Genomic DNA, 14,067 nt, shown 5'->3' with positions numbered 1-14,067 from the left:
GTTTGTTTGTTGTTTAACGCCACACTCAGAAGTATTCCAGCTATATGACAGCGGTCTGTAAATAATCAAGTCTGGCCCAGACAATCCATTGATTGACATCATGAGCATCGATCCACACAATTGGGATCAATGACATGCATCAACCAAGTCAGCGAGCCTGACCACCCGATCCCGTTAGTCGCCTCTTACGACAAGCATAGTCGCCTTTACAGCAAGTATGGGTTGCTGAAGACCTATTCATCGGATCTTTGCATGTCTTTATCTGGAACAACCAGGGATGTATCTAGATTCCAAAATAAGTACCCTTGGCAATTCGGAAAAATCCTTATTTTCTTTAAAATTGGGATCTTTATAAGTTCTAATTTTCTTGAATTAAGAGGTGTTTTATTATTGTATGCTAACATTACATTGAATGATGTAAAACTTGAAAACCTGTTGCTCTTTACTGACCCTTTATCAGTGAAACACAAGCCACCTCCACAAAGCCATAATGTTAGTTAGGAAGAAACAAGGAATTGGACCTTCTTATCCTAATTTAGGAATTTTTTACTGATATTTGCTGCAGACTTGCGGCCTCTGAGTAGGCCACAGACGCCATGGCTGACTTTCCTGGGTTCGTCATCTTGTACATCAAGGTAGCTGTACCTGTCTTTGTGTCCGGACGCTCACCTCCCCCACTTACAGGTAAAAGGAAACCAAAACACATTAGCCACCTCCCCTCTGACCCTGTGTAACACAAAACAGGCTTCCTCTTAATTCTCCTACAAAGACATAGCTCAAATACATCTCCTGAAGCTGGAGGTAAGCATGTTCCCTTTGCTAGATAGCTGTACCTAATACATCAGAGTGCGGTCTCAACTTTGGAGCAAATCAGACACAGACAGACAGACAGACAGACAGACAGACAGACAGACTATTTGAATGTGGTTTGTACAAGGAAGCTCTCTTAATATTTCACTGTTTTGAAAATAAAATTGTTCAAAGAGTGAGGGTTAAATGTTGGCACAGGATGATCAAAGACACATCATCATCATCATCATCAACACATTCAGGTTTTTTTGGTGAACATGGTATAACCTGAGTACTAATTGTTTTCTTATATATTGGGTGAGGTGAGGTGAAATGGGGTTTAATGTTGCATGCAAGATTATTGCACTCCTATAGCAACTTGCATGTAAGTGTGTGTGTGGCTGCTTGTACTAGTCCGGACTGATGCCGATTTTTTAGTGCTTGCCAACTGAGATACCAAGCCGCAGTTTAACAAGAATAGCCCACTCAGACACAGTATACTGACTCCTAGCCGACCAGTCCTTGTTTTAGCCCCTTAATGCCAAGTGCCAGACAGGGTAACAACAAGTCCCATCTTTTAACGTCTTTTGGTATGATGCAGCTGGGATCGAACCCCAAACCTTCTGCTCTCCGGGCAGACACTGTACCACTTGACCACGGAGACGGTCACAAGCATTTTAGAGAACAGATTGCCCCCATAATTTCAAATGGCCATTCACCTAGTAACAAATAATAAACTGTTCTCAAAAATGACAAAGGAGGGATAACTCTGCATTTTCAACCATCAAATGGCAGACCACAAAAAAATAACTTCACGTTAATCAAAACCAAAAAAACGTAAGTTATAAGAGTATCTCAAGGGGTGGCAAATAAAGGCAACACATCCATTGAACATGTTGAAGGTCTTACTCAGGTGTGGAACCAGTTCAACTTACTTTAATCGGTGGTGAGTCAATAATAAGCCTATTTCTTAACACTGAAACTTTGCTGATACACACTGCAGAAACATTAACATTGATGTTGGCGAGTGGAACCCACACGATGCTGATGTTGTCAAATAACACCCACCTATACAAACATATGGTGCAGTGTTTATATAGGACCATAACCCATCCTCTTGATTTAAAGGAAAGTGCAATAAACAGCATGGTGCATGATACAATACAATAAACAGATAAGTTGCAAAATTTATTGTGTTTGTCTCATTTTTTCCCTTTTTCTGGCATTTTTATACACTTTTCTCCTTTAATCTTATGTACTGCTTTCCAATGCTCTCAGAGTTCAATGTTTTCAAGAAGATATTTCCAAATTAAACTGAGTGAGTTGGGTTAAACAGTATTTACCAGGATAACAGTAATTTAAGTGAGTGAGTGAGTTGGGTTTAACGCCACTTTTAACAGTATTCCAGTTATATCACAGCGTGATAATGTGAGAGGAAAACCAGAGGTGATGCAGGTCTCTGGCGTTTACCACTTGAAATCTTAAAGACATACCTAGAAACTTAATCAGGGGGAACTGGGATTCAAACCCACAATCATAGGTTCCTGGTGTACCCAAGGGACGCAACTCTGCACAGCGAATTGCGACGCCTTAGTCAACTGGACATGGAAAGTTTCCATGAGGAAAGTTAACATTGAAAGCTTGAGGGCCAAAGTGTGGACTCAACATATCTTGAAAATATCGCAAAATGGCCTTTATGAGAGTGTACCGCCAAATGTTGCAACACCCTTCACACTGCGAATACCCATCCTTATTACATACAAAAACGGAAACCCTTAAGGTTGATAAAATCAGTTTTCAAAGTTAAGGGGAATTTTGAGCACTCATTAAACAATAGGAATGATTTGAAAACTACACCGTGCAGTTTTCTAAACACACACAAGGAGACACTGTAAAGGTCACACCAACCACTAACTAATCAGGGAAATGTTTCTCTTTCTCCTCAAAGCAATTCCTATTTACCCGAGTGGCCCACTTTGTCACTTCAAAACAAGCCAAATTCTTGTGAGGATTTGCCCTACAATTATTGACAATGCCTAAACCCCTCACAAAAGATAAATACTTAGAATGCCATCTGAAGCGATTAGATAATGGCTCTATATTTGTCTTAGTTAACATAACATACTTGGGTTCATGGTGGTTGTACATTATCAATTTCTCCTGCATACAGATGTGACCTACAGGGCTATGGTGGAGCTGGTTCCGTTTATCTCCCGGTCTTGTGGTTTCTATAGGATAGAGACTGTGGACGAGGGAAGCTGGGTATTGAAGGTTTACAGATCCATGTAAACCCGTGAAGACCCAGGTCAGAATAGGTCTTCAGCAACCCATGGTTGTCGTAAGAGGCGACTATAGGGATTGGGTGGTTAGGTTTGCTGACTTTGCATGTCATCGTATCAGAATTGTGTGGATCAATGCTCATAATGTCAATCACTGGATTGTCTGGTCCAGGCTTGATAATTTACAGGCCGCCGTCATATAGCTGGAATATTGCTGAGTGCGGCGTTAAGCAACAAACAAACAAACAAATCAGGAGTAAAAACGGTGGGTCTGGCTAAGTCGACTGAATAAATATCTGTCTCAAACAAAACTTCATGGCCCCATCCCCCATCCCCAATATGTCTTGATGTCATAGCAACTTGATGATTTCTCTGTGTGCAAGGAATTCAGCTGGAAATATCAGACATTTCTCTAAAGTCAGTTTTACATTGACCATGATTTCTGGGTCATGCATGTTTTCCTGCAGCTGAGCAGTATCACTATGCAGGCAAGTGTGTTCAGACCTAGTCTTGGATTCAAACCAGCTCCATCCGATCCTGACAGCAAAGGGAGACGACTCTTTGTAATAAAGTGTGCACCTTCATTCTTTGATCATTCTGTGTCAACATTAAACCCTCACTCATTCAACAATTCTATTTTCAAAAAGTGAAATATTAAGAGCTCTATCAGGAGCTTCCTTATACAAACCACTTTCAAAGAGTCTGTCTGTCTGATTTGCTCCAAAGAGGGGCAGTCAGGTAGTCTTGTGCTGAGTGTGGCGTTAAACAACAAACATACACCTTGGTGAAACGACAGGTATGAAGTTCAGGGTGAATCAGGGACTTGAACCCATGATTTCTGGATCCTCTCTTGACCAAGGGATGCAACTCTGCACAGTGAACTGTGGTGCCCATCTTCCCTAGGCAAGGGAGTTCAGTGACTTTAAATGCCCAGTTTCCACTTTTGCCAAATTAGGCTGGAATTTTGGAGTTATGTTTAGGCTGGACTAACGAGACTGCATAGTCCAAGCAAAATTGCAAAATAAAATCCTGTTTGTAAACTGGCATGCAGATTTCGGTCAATTGCAAGATTCGCAAAGCATTTGTACCCGTTTCTAACAATATAGATCTTGATTATCGATCAGATCATCTTCACTTGGCACTGCCATTTTGTTGAAGCAAATGCATGTAACATGACAGGAGGAATCTGATTGGTCAATGAGGCACATTGAAGGGACATAACTCATAATAGCCATTTGTGGCGCATCGTACCTTAGAGTTCGGCAAAGGTGTAAAGCGGACTTTTATAGTCAGTTAACTCCCTTGCCTCCGGAAGATGTGTGGTGCCCGACAATGGCAGAAATTAACCTGAATGTTTACTACCCCATTAAAGAATAACATGAGTCTGTCTCACAGTCCCTGAACCATATTATTTTCCCTTCCACCCATCCCTTACTGCAATGCTATAGTCCTAAACAAAGCAAGTCTACATTTTCCACAGGCTTACTCCATCTCACTGAGGCTCCTTTTTTGTTTTTTTCTATTAAAATCATATATTTTGAGAGACTAAGCACAAGTCTAGGATAACATATTTAGGCTTTAAAATGTTCCTTAGGCAGGGGAGAGTTTTGTTACAATTTGTTGAAAACAGCTGGATCAATATGCTCAGGTGTGCAAGAAAACTTCTAAGTTTTAATCCCAGATTTGTTCTAATTATGCTTGTAGGTTTGTCAGCACCATTGTGCTCGAGGGTTTCATCAAAGTGCTAAAGGTCTTAGGCTTTGTGCTTTCCTTTCACATCCACAAGACCTGCAGGGATATTATTGAAGTCTCACTCACTCACAAAGACAGAATCTTGGCACAGAGCGCTGGTCTGTGATATGAATCACTGACATGAACCATAAAATATTTCCTCACAGTGCCCCGAAAACACATCTTGACATCCATCACACCAACAGATTGACAGCCTTCAGCAACACACTGCACAGGTGTTCAATGATTGATCATTTTTCAAGGAGATTAGCTAATTGCACACCCCCTTCCTCCATAAGCTGAAGCCATGACAGCATGGTGATGTGTTTAATTCCTCCAGCTTACATTCCCTTGGGTTAGTTAATTAGCATGCTAGTGACCTAACCCTGCTCAATATCAAGCATTCAACTGATTTACAACCCAAGCGCAATAAAATTACTGTTCAACATGTTCAAGGGATCTGAAAGCAATTTTACTTTGAATAGCACAGGTTGCAAAAAAATTACTAATTTATTATACAAAGTAGACCATCTGTGAACACATGCAAATGTGTTCTGAAACTGTTCTGACTTCATCAGCCATCCCCAGGGATCCAAACACTGACCCGCTCTCCAGGCAGATGCTCTATCTACTAGACCATGTGCCCAGAGTGAGTGAGTTTGGTTTAACGCTGCTTTTAACAGTATTCCAGTTATATGTGGGAGGAAAGCCCAAAGTGATGCAGGTCTCAGACGTTTACCACTTCGGTGAAACCCACGAGCATGGGTATGGTTTTGACAAACCCAGAAGAGGGGGGGGGGGGGGGGGGGGAGGAGAGTGTGTGGGGGGGGGGGGGGGGGGGGGGGGTCAGCAAAATATGCTACTGACCTAAGACCAATCTTAAAAAAAAAATTTGGAATAAAAAATGAGTAGAAAATATTTCCCTGTCACTTGGATTCAGCAAAACGGTCACAATGCAAATAACATAACATTTCAAGAATTATTCTGAGTGAGTTTTGTTTAACATCACTATGAACATATATATCATGGTGTGTCAGCTTAATGTGGGAGGAAAGCTTGAAGTGATGCAGGTCTCAGACGTTCACCATTTTGGTGAAGGCCACGAGGACGGGTATGGTGCTGACAAACCTAGAAACATAAACAGGGCAAACAGTGGTTCGAACTTTTGATCATAGGTTTCTGGAGTGCCCATGGGACACGCAGTGAATCGTGGTGCCTCACACGACAAGACCACCCATGCCCCTCTTCACAAAGCACCACAAACATTCTAGCAAAAATTGAGGTTTGAATCATGAATGTGTTATCTGGAGTCAGTAACCCAGCAATAAAAGACTGATAGGAGAGTATAAAGTTCTCAATACACAGAGCTCCACTAAACATTGAATTACATCACATACAAGTGTATCAAGATGTCATAAAACTGTCATGGCATCCACAACAGGCTGCACAACTAACATTCTATCTGAGGAGCAATTCACACCACTGTCTTCGAAATACCTTCCTTGAAATCATAAAATTATATTGCTTCCTGCTTGAATGGAATTTGATAAATCGGAATTTCTTTCCTCAATAATAATTTTAGCAACATCCCATATTTAGAAATACTGTGACCATGGTGACCTTGAAAGAGGAACAAACTTTTCTGTATTTGAAATTTATCTACGGACACATTCGCTGTTCATAAACCTGTTTTACAATGATAAAAGCAATTAACGATACCATAAACAACCCCTTGACAACTCTGGGTTAGAATTGGTCCCCAGCAACCTATGCTGGTCATAAGAGGCGACTGTCAGGATCACAGGGTGGTCGATACATGTCATCGTATCCCACTAATGTCGATTGATGCTAATACCGCCAATCACTGGATTGTCTGGTCCAGACTTGATTATACTTACAGACCACTGTCATATAGCTAGAATACTGCTCAGTGCACCAATAACAAAAAACAAGAAAACATGAAGCGTCTCTCCTGTCATTGTTCTTGATTCACTCAAGAATGCCAACAATCTAGTAAAATATTTAATTTGTCTTCCTGTGTGACATTTGAGAAAGTCTCTCTAAGCATGCTAAGTGTTTTTGTTGTAAAAATGTCATTTCCAACATTCAGTGTCAGAGCGTGCCATGACAATCTTCTACCGGTACTCCATCATGCAGCGATGGAGTAGCGTCTGATATTATTTATGACATCATATCTACGGTAAACATACATCATGAGGCATGCATGTGGTGAAATAAACGTGACATTTGTGGGGTAATGATAGTATAATTAAGACTACTGTTAGGACAGTAAGTGAAATATGATGACTCAAGACACAAGACTATGATTTAGGCACAAAATAGTTGTCAATGAGATGTAACTATTTTGTAAACAGTACACACAGCAACTAAAAGAGACTTAACTTTGCTAAGGTTATTCTTATTATGCTAAAGTCTCATTTCCTCATAAGCTTTAGAGTTTATTTTTAAATGTTGACGATGTCTGTGCGACCGGACGGACCATTACAATGTGTAAGGTGTTTTTTGTTTAATGCTGCACTCAGCAATATACCAGCTATATGACGGCGGTCTGTAAAGAATTAAGTCTGGACCAGACAATCTAGCGATCGACATCATGATAATCGATCAATGCATTTGGGATACGATGACATGCATCAACCAAGTCAGCGAGCCTAACCACCCGATCCCATTAGTTGCCAAGCATAGTCACCTCTTACAGTCAGCATGGGTTGCTTAACAGCAATTCTAACAAGGATATTCACAGGTTGAGAGTGGGCCCATCGATAACTATACTACTCAAACAAAGTTAAGGTCCACCTGATTTGGGTATTCCATAATTTTGTTTGAATAGTATACATGAGAAAATGCCTTAAATTATGTGGGGGAAAAGAAAATGAATTTCATACCATTTTTAGAATTGGATCTAATAATCTAAAAGAATTTTCTTTGATAACTGACAATAACAAATACCTTGGAGATTGAAATTAACGCATGCTCATTTCGGTTAATTCACAGAGGCTCCACTTAATGACTGACACTTGCCCTTGTTAATTTCACCAGTCAGTGGAGACAATGAACTTGCCTTTACCCAGATAGTCTCCAGGCTAGGTGTCACATAACAGCCAATTAAATTCTGGGAATTCCAACCTGTCAGGGAGGGGCGCACTTGCATTCTTATAACATGGAATCAGGGGTCCAAGTGGCCCTGGCCTTATAGCGAGGTGTGTATGTATACATGTAAATTCTGTACTGGTACACTTGGGGATATTGGGATACTGGGTCATTGTTCAGTTGTGTTCTGTGCTGTATATTGTGTGCTGACCAGGGTACTGTTTATTGGTATGAGGTTTGAATCAATGTGATCCATAAAGTTTTGACAGCCATATAGGTTGTGTGACCTGATGTTTTTGAATTGACTTTTTATCGTTGAGCCTATCCTTGTGCCTGCTTGCACATACAAAAACAGCCCATTCAAAGAATACATGCTGTTACAAGTAATTCACAAGTAATTCACAAGGAACTTACTTCTAGTCTGGTCTCCAATGTTAAATTTACAATAGTATGCGGGCAAACAACAAAAGAAAACATGGGCCGCAGGTAACCATGGTAACATGCCTTGGATATGGGTCAGTAGGTGATATTATTTTGATTCAAATTCCTTAAATTTAATGGTGACAATTTTCTTGACATCTAATTACAATGGCTACAGATATTAATAAATTTCAATCTAGCCAATGACTCAAATGTTTTATACTTATCATGCTTATAGGTTTAATGAATACTGGGGTATTTTTCTTTCGGGTCGTCGATGAAACAAAAAAACAATACAATAATATTTACAAGGCAATTACATACCCCTTCTACACTGTTGTTTTATGTCAAAAAAGTGTACTACACGCAAGAAAACATGGTTGGTTGGTTTGTTGTTTTACGCTGCACTCAGCAATATTCCAGCTACATGACCATGATGACGGCGGTCTGTAGATAATCGAGTCTGGGCCAGACAATCCAGTGATTGACATCATGAACATCGATCCACGCAATTGGGATCGATGACTTGCATCAACCAAGTGAGTTAGGCGCCTTTTACAACAAGCATAGTCGCCTGTTACCATGGTTACGGCAAGCATGGGTTGCTGAAGACCTATTCTACCCGGATCTTCACGGGTCAGAAAACATGGACTGTTATGTACATATTCAGTCTCAGACAGGGTGATCATAAAGACATCTTCCTGGGGCAAGGGAGTTAACTGACTGTAAACTGTAAAAAGTCCAATTTCCATCTTTGACAAACTAGACTGGAATTTCTGAGTTTGATCGTAGCCATCAGTGGCTATTATGAGTTGGGCCCTTCAATGTCCCTCCTACTGACCAATCAGATTCCACCTCTCATATCACTTGCATTGGCTTCAAATAAATGATGTCGTCCAGTGAAGACGATCTGATTGAAAATCAGGATCTATATTGTAATTAAACTGATCTTACTTCCCGAAGTGGATCAAATCACGTGAGCACCTTGATTAAAACCATGAAAAGATTTGGAACATATCTGTTGATACTAAGTTTTCGGTACATGTTTTGCAAATCCAGGATTCGACCAAAATCTTCACAGCAGTTTACCAACAGGTGTTAGTTTTGTTACGTGATATCTATAGGGCTATGCATAGACTCGTTTGTCCAGCCAAAATGTAACTCAATAATTCCAGGCTTTTTCGGTACTTTTATAGTCTGGTAGTCAGTTAACTCCCTTACCCCGGGAAGATGCTATAAACATGATAAAGATTATTTACAAATTGGTATGGAACTTGGTAAATATTTTCATTTATTATCTTTTTCATAGACAGGATGGCCACATACATCATGTACATGGCACACTAACGATTTACAGTTGGCAGTGTCAAGTATGGCGCAATGGACGAAATCATTTATATTTTCACTGATATTTTTCACAAGTACTTAGCATTTGGTGTAACATTTATTAAAGAATAAATTTAACGTAAGAATCGATACTTTTTACATAGTGTGCGATTGTGATCGATACTTGTACCGAGAAGTGAAAAATCGCGATCTACCGATGCATCAGTGTAACGTCCCACTACTATATAAAAACCACCAATACAACCAAGTGATCTATACAGATGAATCAGAAAGACCCAACAGCCAGGCTATCAGTCATACAATCTTCATGATATCCTGATATACACAAACTAACAATAACATGCATTGTGAGCACGGATGCCTCCTAACGGAACAATGCCATGGATTCCCTGAGTGAGATAAGCCAATACTTTGATTCCATAAATCAACACCAGATCCTCCGTGGCCTATCCGACATCAAAGTCCACATCCCCCTGCTCTTACACCACCTGAAGAAGCAGGGCTAGAGAGAACAATGGGATCCCCTTCCCCAATAGGTCCAGTCTGGGGGACAGATGATCCTAGGCTTCAACACCTGTTTTGTATGAAGCAGTATGGAGCTGTATTTATATTGACTGTTTGGGTAAATAGGGTCTCAGACAATATTGGTATGGTTGAAATATTTTCTGAATTCCTGCCTTGTGGTTAGAACTTGCAACATCTTTCTTTTTTCAGGGATGATCATGTTGATATCATATAATCAGAATCAGCGGAGGAAGAAACTAACATTTTTACTTTTAGTCCATTTGTCCTTATAATGATAACATATAGCAAAACCAATAAAAATGGCAAATGTCTAATAGTCCTTATAATACCTTAACTATTGGGCAGTTTGGCTAGGACTACAGGACTAGTGCCAATTTCGGACGCTGATCAGTAAAATCATAGACCATGTAGACCAACAGTGACCTGTAATTCATACTTATATGTCTTTGAGGGGTCAATTCTTACAGCCAAATGTTGGCCCTATCCCTTGTTTATAAATTCACTGAAAAAAGCATGAATAAAAAATATGATCTAGGCTCATCTACAGTGGTAGAAACCAACATCTTTAGTCAACTAGTCCTTATAAAGATAACATTTAGCAAAGTCCTACTACTGGTACTAGGCAAATTTCTGCTAGGCCTTATGATACCTTAACTATTGGGCAGTTTGGCAAGGGCTACAGGACTAGAGCCAATTTCCAGTGCTGATCTATATTGTGATTATACATTCTCTAAGGCAAACTGAAGAAGCACTCCTAATATATACTAGTGAGTGAGATGAAATTTAACTTTACATTGGCAATATTTCAGATATATATCTACAATCTAATATATCATTAAATAAACAAGAACTAACAATGTCTAATTAGTTAAGTTAGACTTTCAGCAATTTAATTAGAATATGTCCTAAAGGACCTTTAGACCTAGTCTTTATTTCTCATATGACATGACAACTAAGTTGCCTGCTTGTTACTGGATATACTTTACTGTTGAATGTCAACAGCGAACACGGTAATGCATAAAAATTATGCTTACTGTTTGACACATGTACGATTTATAGAAACCATAGTAACACAAAATACCATGGATTTTGGTCTTGCAGACATGACCAACTAGCTAAAAAGCCAGGGTACAAATATATAGGATTTCAATTACAGAAATAAATATTGCAATAAAGCTTAGATGTATTTCATGCATATGAAACAATGCAATTCAATTAAGTAAACATAGTTTAAGTATAAATGCAATATGTTGAAGCTATTCCACGAAGCATCAACAAACAGGTGAGTCTTGGCACATTGCCACACCCACCTGAGGTTGACAGATACGACAACAGAGTGGCCTCCCTTGATTAGTTTAATGACAAGGGATCGCAAACTTTCAAATCAAATAAAACGCACCTGGGACGAGATTACGCAATATACTATGGTGCATTACGAAAACATATTCATTGAATCATGGAAAACATGTTTCAACCCAGCCACATACTCATAGAAATTAAATAATCGCTGAAAAAGTGACCCAACAACTTCCTCGGAACACAAACAAATTTTGTGACCGTCCAAAATGGCGTCACCCGACCATCTGTCTTTAAAAATACACTGAAATAAAGTTGTTGGTTGTCTGAAATTGAACAGAAAGTGTCGGTACATCTCAAAAATTAAAATTTCAAAATACACGTACCTTTCCCGTTGCTTTTTTGTATCTAGTAATCGCTTTATCAATGAGTTCTCGAACCAAGATCTCGCCATCGCCACACGGTACGATCACTCGCACTTCTTCAAAACAAACTGTCACCTTCATGAGCAGAATTTGCACATAAAACTTTCCAAGCGAAAATGGTTCGATCTGTGCAACATTTAGAAGGTTACCGACGAATTTATGAAGTTAAATAATCCAGTACAATATCAAGAATACACGAAAACTTAAAATTAAACTGCCGTCCTCTGAATCGGCCACAGGTCGCTCTCTTCCTCATAACACCTCATCCGAGCGTTCGCTTGTAAGTTGATACTCCGTCTCTCACTCTGTGAGGATCACATGGCCCCATACTCCACGGCCCGTTGTAGTAATGGTCCTAAGTCGAAGCTCTTCCTCATTCCCACATCGATAATTAGTCTGCAATCATCAAGAATTTCCCATGCAGAGGAGACGAATCCACTCGAATTGACAGTCTTCCTTTTCACTTTGTTCTCTGAATGAATTTACCCCCGTATCCTCGTTATACGGCGCCTGGTTGGAGGTCGATTAAGAACAGGTGTTGTTATTACACGATCATCCCGTAATTGAGGCCCTTAGTGCCCTACATCACCCCCAATTTCGTGTCAATCTTCGTGTTTTCATGACCCATTGCTAGCGACTTCCTCTATAGGCCTTGATTACATTTTACCTGAGCCTCGTTTTGAAACTCGGCCAGGTATAGATGCGGGGTCATTCAAGTGGATCAGAGGTATGGATGATTCACAGTTTCATAACACTTTGCGGTCACTGTGCGTGGTAAACAATTGTTACAATTGTAAACAGAGAGGAAGAATATTTAAAAGAACCACTATCTATAGATGACTAAGGCTGAATACATCTGCCATTGAAGACGCTTGTTTTAAAGCTACAAAGTATTTGTTCAATGTTGAACACTTTACGCTCAATAATCAACAAGTACGTGCTTTCAGAGGTGTTTTAAGTTCGGCTAAACATCATATTGTTTGACTAACTATATACAGAGACCATACATAGATCTATTTAATGGTCTGCTATATATGAACATATTTTAGCCATTTTTATAAAATCTTTACCAAAATTACCAAAATCAACGTATGTGTCTTCTTTTAGTAAAGATAGATGCTAGATTAAATTCTCCTTAATATATGATTCTTCAATAAAAGTTATTTTTCGAAAAAATTAAGTCCCTATGGATTTAATTTTGTAATATAGCAATGCAGTATTGAAAATAAATAACTCACTATTTAAGTTAATTGGGTAAACATCTTTACAAACAGTTAGGTCAATCCGTAGACTTGTTATATTATTTTATCGAAACGTTGCCAGAACCGGCATGATGGGAGCATTAACTCCACCTTTTATTTGTTATATACAACAATACGCTCTACACACATGGGAATCGTTGCGTGTGAAACTGATTTTGTCAATTGAAGAGTAACGGAAGTCGAGAATGGGCTTCTCTTGAACTTAATGCAGAAAGGAAACCACTCAAGTGTTCTCGGGAACCGTAAAATACAATCGGAAATGCTCGTGAAGCTGTAGATTGTGGTATCTTGTTATATCTCGGAATAATAGACGATAATCTTTGTAATTAAATTACTTACTTAAAGAACACGCCCATCGTTGGAACTGGAGTGTTTGTACCGGGTCTGTACATTGTTATCTGAATTTCTATCCAAAAATAATTGTACTTTTTAATCTCAAATGACGTTAAAAAGTAGTTTCGGGACAAGAGTCTTAATACATTTTTTTTCATATAGTATATAATTGAAAAGTACCCTTTGTTGTGGAGTCTTGTGAAGCCATTGATGTTTTTAATATTTAGTAGTTGGGGCCTGTGAGGGTTAAACCAGTCTAAATAATCAAAGTGGCTGAAGATCTAAGAGTACTACCCATACGTTTCGAATACATGTATAGCGCCGGGGCGGTGGGGTAGCCTAGTGGTTAAAGCGTTCGCTCGTCACGCCGAAGACCCGGGTTCGATTCTCCACATGGGTACAATGTATGAAGACAATTTCTGGTGCCCCCCACCCTGATATTGCTGGAATGTTGCTGAAAGCGGCGTAAAACCTCACTCACTCATGTATATCGCCAAATATATACCTAGTTTCGTTTTTGGACTTTCAAAGCTATAACATTTATTGAAT

General features: G+C 39.4%; 1 protein-coding gene across 1 annotated transcript in view; it reads right to left on the bottom strand.

Moving 5' to 3' along the window:
* LOC124121196 (partitioning defective 3 homolog) overlaps positions 1-12,587 on the bottom strand; it is a 98,970-nt gene extending 86,383 nt beyond the window's left edge. Inside the window, exon 1 of the mRNA XM_048391568.1 lies at positions 11,885-12,587. Coding sequence (XP_048247525.1) covers positions 11,885-12,004 — 120 coding nt within the window. The 5' untranslated portion in view covers positions 12,005-12,587. The remainder of the gene's footprint in view (positions 1-11,884) is intronic.
* Positions 12,588-14,067: the final 1,480 nt, after the last annotated feature.

Source organism: Haliotis rufescens, unplaced genomic scaffold (genome assembly GCF_023055435.1).
Source record: "Haliotis rufescens isolate VD_foot unplaced genomic scaffold, xgHalRufe1.0.p SCAF_10, whole genome shotgun sequence".
Classification (NCBI taxonomy): Eukaryota; Metazoa; Mollusca; class Gastropoda; order Lepetellida; family Haliotidae; genus Haliotis; species Haliotis rufescens.
This window is presented reverse-complemented; position numbering and strand designations above follow the sequence as displayed.